This window comes from Aspergillus chevalieri, chromosome 6 (assembly GCF_016861735.1).
Source record: "Aspergillus chevalieri M1 DNA, chromosome 6, nearly complete sequence".
NCBI lineage: Eukaryota > Fungi > Ascomycota > Eurotiomycetes > Eurotiales > Aspergillaceae > Aspergillus > Aspergillus chevalieri.
Window position 1 is genome coordinate 2,863,129 of NC_057367.1, and position 12,134 is coordinate 2,875,262.

Here is a 12,134-nt window from a genome sequence, read left to right on the forward strand (position 1 = left end):
GATTATTCGCTGAACTCGGAGTGGGAGTCGTGGTCGTGGTCGTCAGGCCTGTGAGTGGGCATGGGTCTCTCGCCCAGCGCGCAGAGACGGAAGATATGTCGGAGTTGGGCGCTGTTGTCGTCGTCGAGGTAGTCGACAATAGCGGAGTCTGTCGGATTGTTAGCTTGTGCTTCTGAAATGATATGAGGCAAGGGAACTTACGGATAGTAGACCGGTTGTCGAAGATGACAATCGTCTTCGGCTGCCAGCGCACACGAGCCTGGAAGTCATGGCCAGTCGCAACGTGGTTCATGAGGAAATCAAGCAGCCATTTCTGCTCGGGCACTTTCATGCCCTCGATGCGGGTGATGAATTCGCCGTTGAAGAAGAGGCACTTCTCGCCGGTCACGGGGTGCACGCGGACGAGCGGGTGAACGGTGTCGACGGGGTCTTTGCGGACAAGACCGCCGGTCAGGCGGGTGTGGTTGATCATCTTGGCCGAGGAGTGGGTTGCGTCCAGCTTGTCCAGGAAAGAGGTGAATGTGGGAGAGAGACGTCTGCACATGGGTTAGTTTTCGACAAAGATGAGGGTGGGAAAGAGGGGAGAAACATACTGGTATGCCAGGTCGGTTCCGGCAAAGACGGTGTCACCGCCAACATTAGGACCCTCCAACAATCCGAGCATGACATAGCCCGGGGGCTGGATTTCGTAGCTGACATCCTGATGCCACAGGGTGGTCGTGGTGCGCTGGTCCAAGAACCGCGTGATCTCCTCCTTGTTTCCATCACGGTGAATGATGTGGAAACCGGGGTGGTTGCGAACCGTCCCCGAAACAGGCTGGTAGTTAGGCTTGCCGAAGTACCGCATGAATTCCTCCTGACGCGCCGGGCCTTCGTCAATCAAATCCTGGTTCGGAAGCGCGACGACCTTACGCTTCGAGACGAGCAGGGCGAGCTCGTCTTTCTGCGTATCGTTCAACTTGTTCAATTGCACGCCGTGCAGGAAGGTGCCGATTCTCGGCTGGATGTGCTCCTCCCTGGCGGTGCCGCTGAGCAGGTTGGGCATGGACTCATCTGCGCGGAGAGCCGGGTCTTCATACTCGAATGGCGGCAAAGGGTCAAACCACACCTTGTCCCAGGTCGGGAGGTACTCGGGGTACCGGGTGCGCAGCTTGTGTTCCTTGTTGACATCGACATAGGGGATGTTGATGTCGTAGCTGATGGGCTGTTCCGGCTTGTGGCTGTTGACCGGCTTGATGGGTTTAACTGAAGGAGCAGAAGAAGGCATTTTGTTTGAGAGAATTGAATAGGATGAATTGATAGAAAAAAGCAGGAAGGGAAAGAGTTTAAGAAGGTTGAGAAACTATGCAAGCAACGACACGAGTCAAACTCAAAAAAGAAAACAGACGATCACCGGTCTAGAAAAATGAGAGAAGGCCGAAGATCCTGATTGATAACAAGAGAAGAATCATGGAAGACGAGGAAGAAAAAAAGAGCATGGAGAGGACGAGCGCCGGCAATAAATAAGGATCCGTCTCTGATAGACAAGACGGGGGAGTGATACAACAAGCCCGGCGCTCTCCACCGTCTCATCATTCATCTTCGTGTTTTCCTGCCCGATAAAGATTTATTTCGAGCAAGTGGATATCCTGATATGATCATTGTGGCACCACTGGTGTAGTGCAAGTCCACAACCTTGCGCGCGCGCGCCAGTGCAAGCGCAACAAACGGCATTGTTGCTACATAGTACTCCCTTTCATCTCCGGCCAGGGTGATGAGTTCTGCGCTGGGGAGGGATATGCGTGAGAAGATTCCGAAAAGGACCAGGGCCGAGGGTGAAAAAAAAATTATTATGCCGGGACGACAGGGGGGGTATAGCGTAGTGTGTGTGTGTGTGTGCGTATATGGAACTGTGTGTGTACCAGAATTACACCAAGAAACGGTCCGGACGGGTCCAAACGATTCAACGGCAGACGGCCGGCGCCACCTTTAGAGTGACAATGACATAAAATATATCAAAAAAGGGAGTAGAGCAGACACATCCGACACGAAGGAAAACTGGAGACTAGTCCGTCCGCTTAGTGAGCCATCCTCCGACCACCCTCCGTACTCGAGAAAGACTGCTCTGTATGAACCGGAAACGCGCGCGAGGGACACTCGACGAGCAAGAAGATGAGCGGTCAAGGGCCAATCCATCGGCTCGCGGGTCATCGGAGCTCGAATTGTCGTCCACTTGGGCTAGTTTTTCATGGACCTTTTTCAAACGGGGTGAAGGAATTGACCCATTGACTGCGATTGTCCACCGACAATGAATATCAACATAACCCCCGGTTCGCTTTTTGATCCCGGCGCGTTTCCGGGACTTTGGCTCGCATTGGATGGAAGCTATTTTTCATTCCGTTTGTTTCTGGTGCAGAATTTTTTTTTGTTTTTTTCCCTCTAAATTTCTATTTTTTTTCACCGCTTAGAAGAGACCTCACGCAAATGTGAATGATAAGGTCGTCAATGATGCCGGAAATGTGGCCGTAAAAGTGGACAGGGAATGATGGAATCTTGCAGCATGCAGCTAGAATTCCAAAAAATAGATATTAAACCCGCAAGCCGTGATGTTCAATATCACGATACAACGGGAGCAATTGAGCCGAGTTGAACTGCACTGCAATAGGGCGCGCCAGATGGGTCTTGTAACTGTCGTCGTCCGAGAAAGTAGCTGCAGCTCTCCATAGCTGGTACGTAGCTTCAGCTCCTCCCGTAGACCTCCGGATGGAGTAGGAGTAGGAGGAGTCCGGAGCCATAGCTCTTGCTCCGGCTTGCTCTGTTTCTGGCGACTTGCTTCCTATCTTGCATCATCCTTGCATGGCCTCGAAGCCGTCTGTACTTCACGAGTATCGAACGTAGAACTAGATTCTCGATCGAGCCCTGCAGCCAGCCTTGAAATGGTCAATTAATGAAGACTTGTGTTTGTCTGCTTTGTACGTATGTGGTATGCAACTAAGAGTCTCGAATTTCCTGAACCGGGAAATGACATTCTATTGACATGACTGATCGGATTTTACATCACGGAAGTCGGCGTGTAAACCAGAATCCAGGGTAAATTGTATATAGTTAGCGGTTGGGGTTGTGACAGGTACCCAATCCATGGTCCCCGTTGTTTTTGCTTTTTCTGAGCTGTCGGAGAGAAACATCGGTAGAGGATTCTGGGGTCGTACATTGTACGCATTCATTGGTTCGGCTCTTGCCTCTTCGCCTGTCCGTTGCCGTCGACCCTCTTTCTCATGTGTTCCCAGCCCAGCATGACTTTTACCCGAATAGTTTAATCCATAGCAGTAGCGTGTGTGCTCAGAACACAGCGTTTACAGCCCACCGTGCTCCGGAGCCAGTCGTCATACTCTCTTTATCTGGTTGTCTTGAATAGGAATAGCAGTCCGTTTTCATTTCGGGTGTACGGTTCGATACCCCCGGTACAGAGCAGATTTTTTTTATCAGATTCTCCACAGACAAGACACTAAGCCAGAGACCGTTTTGTATCATCCGAACCCAGCCCCATCCGAATCGGAAGGAGGACGGCCGGTAGGGTAGTACAGTAATCTTGGATCTAGGCCTGTCGTAGAAGGTTTCCAGGCCATATCGAAGGGCCGTAGAAGAATATTCGAACCATTTCACCACCGTGGTCGCAGTCGCCAGCGCACAGATCAGATCAGATAAGTCTTCAGTCAATCGGTAACCCATACAGAAGTCCCGTTGCGGTATCTTGGTAAGATATCCTTACAGTTGCTTCGATGTACTCTTTGCTTTTTGAAAATTAAATGCGTGCTACGTCATGCTGTATCATGATTGACATCGAAGATATCTTGGCTGGAAAATATACTCCGTAGTGTGAGAGCATTTTCTGCAGAGAAAGGATCGGTCTCTTCGTCCTTTTGCTTTCCCCTTTCTTTCTCTTACGAAACGAAAAATCGCCACGTTGTCCTGATCTGGTCAACAAATTGAATAGCAACGTTCGCCCAAACCGGCCCGGTGGTGGTAACTAGCGCAGGGAGCTAAAGCAGTAGTGTCTCGTCGTCTAATCTCCATCCGTCGTTTGAACTTTGGGTCGTCTTCGGCCCCAAGTTGGGAGGGAACCACCAAGAAAGCCAGAACCCGCCTCTGTGGAGACCCGGTGTATATGTTCCAAATGGGAAACGATTGTAGGGCGCACTACTGCATGTAGACGTAGGATCGTGATTCCGTACAGAGCAGGACTGACTCTCTCTGTAGGACTGAGTTTGCTAGACCGTAACCTGACATGCAACTCCATGGTTCCGGTTTCCGGCATTTCGAAATTCCTTCTTTGATCGGTCGGATAGATGCCGGCAGCATGCATCGCAAGCTCGTACTATGTACATGAGGGTGATGTGTGCTTCGGGGTAAGGGGGCATGCAAAAGCAGCATCCCAGAGCACAGACTAGTGGGCTTTAGTCGCCACGGAGCGAGTCAGTTCCTTCGTGGTTGTTCTCCGTCGAGACCGAAACGCCAGACGGAAAATGAGTCTGAACGATTAGCCCAGGACCAAGACTTAGGCGCTGTCAGGACCCAGTTGATTACGGCTCCATCAGCCAAACGGCGGCGGACTTGCGGTGTACAGAGTCTGAAGCTTCTGTAGACACCGAATTATCTCCTACTTGCCATTCTGCCATTTTGCCATCCGAGGGTCGTTCATGGATATGGGTTTAGCCCGAATATTTGATGGGGCTGGTAGTACTTGTACAGAGAATGTAGATTGAAGTGTAGTCCACACTATGTATGGAGAGATTTAACGTGTTTCCCAACCAGCCGGGCGAGAAAAAGCAACATGAACTTACTCAAATTACCCAGGAGGAACCCCCGTAGGCTCGATCCACGGGCTAAGCTTAAGCTATGTTTAGGAGGAACTCCCGAGATGCGTGCAGTTTTTTGCTTTTTCTCGGTCACCTGACGAGCACTGCTTGCTGCGACTTCACTTGATACAGTCAACATAGAGTACAGAAGAGTCAATTGCTCTCTGATTCAAGATATTCTATAGAGAAACACACATACTGCCTGACTCGTGCCGTCCTCGGTTACTCTATAGCGACGTCCCTGTTACTCTTCTCGTCGCCGGTCGGCTAAACACGCACACACCACCAACGAACAACATGGCCGGATCCGCGCCGGCCTCGCTCTGGAGTCGCAAACTCGACCTGCTGTACTTTGTCTTTTTCGTCATTCACCTCCCGATCATCTTTTGTACGTACTCTGCTCTGCCCTTCAATTGCTATTCTGTAGGACGTATCCTGATCTCGCAGTAATCGACGCGGCGCCTCTCCTGCCGTCGTTCCTCCAGACTGACTTCTCGCGACAACTACGCGAATTCTACGTAAATACGTACAATGACAAGTTCTTCGAGCAGCCGGCGCCTGTGTGGTTCGTCGTGTTTATCACCATGGAGATCTGGTATCATGCGCCGTTGAGTATCTGGGCTATTGGTGCTTTGCTGCGAGGTAGCCAACCCCAACTTCTGAAACCGTGAAAACGCCAATGCTAATGCAATGCTAATGCGCGTAGATGACCCCATGGTCCCCGTCCACCTACTGGTCTTTGGCGTCCAGTCGTTCGTCACCTCATTGCCGTGTCTGGCCGAGGTCTGGAGCTGGACGGATCGGACGGTCGTCGAGAAGCAGGATCTCACCATGTTGTATAGTCCGTATGTTGCGTTGGGTATGTTTTTCTTCCCCGTTTATTCAATTGAAACAAGCTAATGTTACCGTAGGCGCGTTCATGGCGCTGGATATGGTCTTCCGGCTGCGTGCCCGTCTTATTACTCAGAAGAGTAAGAGCGAGTAGCGGGCGTTACTACTAGCCATATCGCAGAGATATCAAGGTCATCCGGGTAGAACGGCGCGAGGCGAGGAGTAATGAGGTCACGTCAAGCAAGTATATGAATCAAGGCCGTGCAGTGCAGGAATAAGTACCATGTGTGTAGTATGTACATACGCAGCTGTAAAAGATTGATAATGAGAGATGGATATGATAAATCGTCTCCATCCCCCTTGCGTATTCCAGCTGGCCATTCTGTACCCTGTACTGTGTAGATAATATGCATTGTCGATATCACATTGCATGTATATTGAACCCTGACTATCTATAGTTATCCCCAAGCAACCGCGTAACGCCACAACGTAGATCCACCAAGATAAGTAGTTGCACCCCGACCCAAGTCCAGGAGAATAATTACATCCAGTCGATCTAAGATATGTGGCTTCGCAAGCCAATGCATGCATGTCTCAAGGGCTTGATAAGAATTGCACTTCCAGTGCAACGATAGCAGAATCGCAGTAGGCTTCAGTATTACACAGGCTCAAAACAGAATAGCGCTGGTTGAGACTGTACAGTGATACAGATATGAAGTACAGCACAAGAATCAAAAACTACCGCTTGGTATCACTTTCAAATCAAGAATCCAATAGCCCCGTCCAGATTCCCGTTCGCTGCGTCCAATGCCCGGATCGCTTCCTCCCGAGTAAAGCCCAGTTCCGTGATCTTTGCGATCGAGTCCTGTGACCACCGGGACGATGGACCAGGTGTCGGACGGATGTTGATTCTCGGTGCGGCAGACGAGGACGATGCTGCCGCCGGTGTGCTACTGGAAGCGCTCGGGCCCTGACCGTTATTGTTGCCCTCAACCTGATGGGTGACGGCTCCTGTTCGTGCCCCGACTTCGGCACCTCCCTGACCCTTGACGGTCGGTTCGTCTTCAAATTCCTCTTGCAGATGCTTGGGTATATCGGCCTCTGGCAGGAAAGGAACGGCCTCGTCCTGGATGACGAGTGCACCCCTCTTCAAGTCAATACAGGCCTGATGACGTCTCAGCATATCTAGACCTAAAAGGAGATCAATGTGTTTCCCCTCCATGACAGTAAACGAGCACGGTAGGAACATGCTCCCGATTTTAATCTGCGCCGAGTGCACTCGCCCAAGAATCGTTGCGGTGCCAACACCTTTTGCAATTCCTCCATAACGCTGATCAACTAATCGCATAATGTTGCAAGCGGTCGCGCATTCAGGCGACATGATCGTGACTTGGGCACCCGAGTCGACAAAGGCGTTAAGTCTGTGGCCGTTAACTTCGACGGGGATGTAAAGCATCGTAACGCGACCGAAAGCTTTTGATGCGCTTCGTTAGCAATGATTCTTAAAACCGCTCAAATAGATAGAGGGAGCAACCACCTACATTCGGGATGATGCTCCATGGCATTATGGAGGTTCTCAGTCACAGCATTCTGGCGAATAATCTCCTCAATCTCCCTTTGGTTCTCAGGGTTGAACGGGTCTGCATTCAACATGGCAATACGCGCTTCTTTCTCTGCCTCCTGCTGGGCCTCTCGTTGTTGCTGCGCAAAAAGGACGTTCCGGAATTGCTGCGGATCTGCAGCAGCCTCTGCTAGCTGTGGATTCTGTCGCCGGACCGCATCCTGCACTCGCGGGTCACCAAGGATATGTAGACGAATCGTTTCAGGATCGGGTGTCATCGCTTGGCGTCGCTGGAGGCTTTGTTGCGCAGCGGCACTTGAGGGCCCAGCTGTCCGTGTAGGTGCCGGGGGAGTCCGTAGCGCAACTTGAACTCCTAGCATATCCCCCTCCCCAATACCAATTTGCTCGAGTGTTTGTGCATCGTTGCTGAGGATCCGGTTATTGTAGAGCAACCGCTGGGAACTGGGAGGGATGGCGGATTCGACTTCGATGATGGCCTTGAGAAGCTCGACGGTCATGTCTCCGCCAACTTCCAGGTTGACGATGTCGGAATCGGCCTGGTCCGGCCGGATAACGCTGACGGTGATACGCCTAGTAGCATTGGGGATTTGTTAGCCAAAGCGGTGCTGTAACAGCTATCCCTATCCTCAGAACTCACATGGTGTATCAAAAGTACTTTATGCGGGGAAGGTCTAATCCCACGAGAAGTCCAATTCAATCAATTCAAACGGAGACAAGAAGGAAACGAGATTGTGAGGAGCAAGAAGCGTGTTGTCCAGTCCAGGGTCCGTTTCTATAGGCGAAGCACGCGACAGAAAAAAGAAAAGAGAAAGGCCTGCAAGGTGTCAAGTCCCACGCAGCATGCGTAATGACCTCAAGCTGGGAGCAGATCACGGAGTCGGAGGGAGAGAATATGGCGGAGGCGCAAGGGAGATTCAATAAGAGACAACAGGAGAGATAGGAGAGCAGCGAAGAGAGAGGGAGGAGACTGAAGAGGAATGAAGTACAGAGAGCACAGAGTACAAGTGGTGAACTGGATGTTGTTGTCCTGCTCTGGTGAAGGAGACTGCGGCGACATGTGACGTGCGGCGGCGGCGGGTGGCTCAAAACGGCAACTTTCCAACTTCTTCCTCTCTCTTCCTTCTTTGTCCACTCTTACTATAGTCTTCTGTTGTCCACGGAGTACTTGTACATTCATTCTGTGCTTATTTATCAGCCATGTCCTACTGCAACGCTTGTGCTGCCGGTCGGGTTCTAGATCGAATGAAAATCACCAGGCAAAGCGGGTGACCGTTGAACCTGCAGTGGGAACCGGAGGGGCTGCGGCGTCAAACTGTCGAGGGGGGCCGGACAGGATACTCGGATTGAAAATAAGACGATCTTTGCCCGATAATCTGTGCCTCCTTTAAAGGATTTCATTCTGGTCTGAAGCCACGGATCACTGCGTCACGCGTTGAAAACCTGCATACAGGCCATGCGACGGTAATCTTTACGGCTGTCTCTGTGCTGACGGCATAGCCTCGTGCTCTGATGGCCACAAACAGTTTCGCATACTCCGTACAGGCCCCGATGATAATAACGTGCTGCCCGTCTGGTTTTATTCTCCATACACGGAGTCCAACGAACACCCTGACCAGCGAGTCGACGAAAGTACGAGGGAAATGCCGCAAGTCTCCTGCAACTAGTCACTTAGCGGCTACATGACAGCAGCAACCGTTGATACTGGTCTCCACCAACAGTAGTGCGATAATTTGTATAAGGCTCACCATTCGGCGGAGTATATCCGGCCATTCAAACTGACTAGAGGCCAATGTACTGCTGAATATTTGTCGGCATTGTTCGGCTCTTTTTGAATATCCGTAGGGCTACCACAGATTGACGATTGGGATTGATATGGCGATACCTTATGGAACAGGATGTAGACGCGATGCCCAGATCTCAAATTCCAGTCTCGGAGGCGTTTGACTTGGCTTTCCGGTTTGCGGACGGTGGTGATTCCGTTCTAGGCGCCCGTAAGGTTCCCTGGGTCATTGCTAGTAGCTCGTACAGCATTGTCGCTGCTTGCTAGTTAGCTAAGCCATTTCTATCGTAGCAAAGAGACACTAATAATTTGCGAGCGTGCAAGAATATCCATGTTCCGCATCAAATTTAAGCCATCATATTTAGATGATCAGATAAGATAATTTGTATACTACCACCTACCGCAAACGGATGTTGCATCTCGACTGCAATACAACTACAACATGTAATCCAAGCAAATATTCTCTACTTGATTCTGAGATTTTGATCCCATAGTTGATCTGTTTCTTTTCTACCCTCTTTTTCTCTCAGCTTCTCGTATTCTCCCGGGTCTGACTAACGATACAATTTAAACTCAGAAGATAAGATTATCTCTTGATGATGAGTTTCTAAATTGGTTCCAATGACGGGATTCTGACTGAACCTTTTTTTTTTTTCCTAATTTTTCCTCGTGCTTCGCCAGCTTGCCTGCTTTGTCCTCTCTCTCACTTTCTTCTCTACCCTTACCCCAGAATTGGGAGCGGAGTCTCTGGCACCGGAAACGGACAGAGCATCATGGCGACGGACGATGAGAAAGTACCTAATCATGCCTCTCAGCCTCGTCCATCGCAGGACAGCTCTGAAGAATCAGTGTCTTTGTTGAGCAAGGAGAGTCCGGGTGTCAAACGCATTGAACTCATTTCCTCGCACATCCATCTAACCGACCGCATCTTCTTGTTCTCCGGCGTATTCCTCATTGCTTATGTCTATGGCTTGGATAACCAGGTTCGGCAGACATATCAGGTACCTTGCAGCTTCTTCTATATCACAACCTAGACTTGAACGCATTGCTGACTTTGCGTCAACATCACAGCCTCTGGCCACAGCCGAATACCAACAACACAGTCTGATCTCGACAATCAATGTCTTACGCGCTGTGATCGCAGCAGCAGCACAACCTACTGCCGCGAAAATTGCCGATGTTTTCGGAAGAGTCGAAGTGATCCTCCTCTCGATCGTGTTCTACACAGTTGGTACGGCTCATAACGTTCTTCATGGCCTCTTTCCTATGCTGACAATCGGTTAGGGACCATTGTGGAAGCTTGCGCGGATAATGTGGAGACATTTGTTGCCGGTGGTGTGATATTTCAGGTATTTCGAAACTGTAATACCTTGCTTGTGCCATGCCTACTAAACCCGTGATCTCTAGGTCGGTTATACTGCAATTGTCTTGCTGTTTCAGGTCTTGATCGCCGATATCACCTCTCTCCAATCCCGTTTGCTTTTTTCCTATATTCCGGCGGCACCATTTATAGTAAGACCTTCTGTTTCGAGTAAAACGAACGGCATTGACCAAATCAGATCAATACGTGGATCAGTGGTAATGTCACTTCCTCCGTCCTGCAGGTCACTACTTGGCGATGGGGAATCGGGATGTTCGCAATAGTCTATCCAGGTACGTGAATGGTTGTGCTATACCTTGTATAATGCTAACCAGCTCTAGTGTGTACACTTACGTTGCTCATTCCACTCTACATAGTACAGAGGAGGGCCAAAAAGAAGGGCGCCTTTGCGGCATACCAGAGCCCTCTCCGTCTACTTGGAGCTCGCCAGCTTGTTACAGAATCTTTTTGGTATCTCGATGTGGGCGGAATCCTACTTCTGATTGCCTTCTTGGCTTTGATATTGACACCATTTACCATTGCGCATGGGGCTCAGTCGCAATGGAAAACCGCCAAAATCATCGCGCCGCTCGTAGTCGGCGTCTGTTGCATTCCAGCATGGATCATTTGGGAACGCAAATGCAAGCACCCAATGGTACCATTCAAGGTCTGAACCCAAATCATCCATGAAAAAGAAGCGAGATTGATTGACACGTGCTACAGCTGCTGAAAGACCGGGCCGTCTGGGGTGCGTTGGGAATTGCTATCATGCTGAACACTGGTAGGTCCCTACCAATGAATTCATAATAACTGAGCCTAATCATCCGGATAGCGTGGGGACTTCAGGGTAATTATCTATATACCGTCCTTGTTGTCAGCTTCGATGAATCGATTACCTCTGCAACCAGAATTATCTCTCTGTACAGGTCAGTTCAAAGCTTGATCGACAATAGCCATTATAAAATCGTACTGACGTTATACAGCTTTGCATCAGTCATCACTGGTTGTGTACTCGGATTCGTGATCCTAAAAGTTCGAAGACTCAAAGTGTTTATCGTTGCAGGGACTTTGCTTTTCAGCGTCGCCTTTGGCATCCTCATATATTTCCGTGGAGGGTCAGGAGGATCCAGTCATTCGGGCGTTATTGGTGGGCAAGTATTGCTAGGTATTGGTAAGTTTAGTAGAGTCTTGAGCTTTTGGGGATCTGGTGCTAAAGTATACACAGCTGGAGGTTTATTCCCGTACTCAGCCCAGGCCAGTATTCAGGCGGCTACTAAGCACGAACGTAAGTGCACAGCGTTCCACTTTTTCTACGGGCTTGACTAAATGAAACAGATCTTGCCGTGGTGACTGGTCTCTTTTTGGCCTGCTACAACGTTGGAAGCGCACTTGGCGATACTATCGCGGGCGCAATATGGACTCAAGTCCTTCCTGGGGAACTTAGCAATAAGCTCGATGACCCTGCACTCGTTCAGCAGGCATACGGGGATCCGTTCACCTTTGTGTCTACCCATGCCATGGGGACCCCTGTCAGGCAGGCCGTCGTCGACTCTTATAAATATGTCCAGCGGCTACTCTGCATCACAGGTATCTGTTTGACAGTGCCCTTGATTGTCTTTGCTTTTTGCATGAAGAACCCGAAGTTGACCAACGAACAAAGCTATGCTGATTCAGAAGAAAGCGAGGAGTCTCCTTGATTTGCATTGGTTTTTTTGGATGATGGCGTTTGGTTGATATGCATCAAGC

General features: G+C 50.1%; 5 protein-coding genes across 5 annotated transcripts; 2 read left to right on the top strand and 3 right to left on the bottom strand.

The window, feature by feature from the left end:
* Positions 1 to 2: 2 nt before the first annotated feature.
* Positions 3 to 1,267, bottom strand: ACHE_61007A (TauD/TfdA dioxygenase family protein; the record flags this gene model as incomplete). Its single annotated transcript, XM_043282245.1, has 3 exons — positions 3 to 148; positions 202 to 536; positions 594 to 1,267. 3 exons carry the CDS (start codon positions 1,265 to 1,267, stop codon positions 3 to 5), a joined length of 1,155 nt encoding a protein of 384 aa, XP_043139643.1.
* A 3,865-nt stretch (positions 1,268 to 5,132) lies between these two features.
* On the top strand, positions 5,133 to 5,820 carry ACHE_61008S (EXPERA domain-containing protein; the record flags this gene model as incomplete). The annotated part of the gene is made up of 4 exons (XM_043282246.1): positions 5,133 to 5,223; positions 5,283 to 5,477; positions 5,542 to 5,694; positions 5,747 to 5,820. 4 exons carry the CDS (start codon positions 5,133 to 5,135, stop codon positions 5,818 to 5,820), a joined length of 513 nt encoding a protein of 170 aa, XP_043139644.1.
* A 603-nt stretch (positions 5,821 to 6,423) lies between these two features.
* Positions 6,424 to 7,745, bottom strand: ddiA (putative DNA damage-inducible v-SNARE binding protein Ddi1; the record flags this gene model as incomplete). Its single annotated transcript, XM_043282247.1, has 2 exons — positions 6,424 to 7,139; positions 7,208 to 7,745. 2 exons carry the CDS (start codon positions 7,743 to 7,745, stop codon positions 6,424 to 6,426), a joined length of 1,254 nt encoding a protein of 417 aa, XP_043139645.1.
* Positions 7,746 to 8,101: 356 nt separating this feature from the next.
* Positions 8,102 to 8,425, bottom strand: ACHE_61010A (uncharacterized protein; the record flags this gene model as incomplete). The annotated part of the gene is made up of 1 exon (XM_043282248.1): positions 8,102 to 8,425. One exon carries the CDS (start codon positions 8,423 to 8,425, stop codon positions 8,102 to 8,104), a length of 324 nt encoding a protein of 107 aa, XP_043139646.1.
* Positions 8,426 to 9,801: 1,376 nt separating this feature from the next.
* sit1 (putative siderochrome-iron transporter Sit1) lies at positions 9,802 to 12,085 on the top strand (the record flags this gene model as incomplete). The annotated part of the gene is made up of 11 exons (XM_043282249.1): positions 9,802 to 10,029; positions 10,100 to 10,259; positions 10,313 to 10,377; positions 10,436 to 10,540; positions 10,588 to 10,681; positions 10,730 to 11,055; positions 11,112 to 11,169; positions 11,221 to 11,314; positions 11,372 to 11,559; positions 11,614 to 11,673; positions 11,724 to 12,085. The coding sequence occupies 11 exons, from the start codon at positions 9,802 to 9,804 to the stop codon at positions 12,083 to 12,085; spliced, it is 1,740 nt and encodes a 579-aa protein (XP_043139647.1).
* Between the last annotated feature and the right edge of the window lie 49 nt (positions 12,086 to 12,134).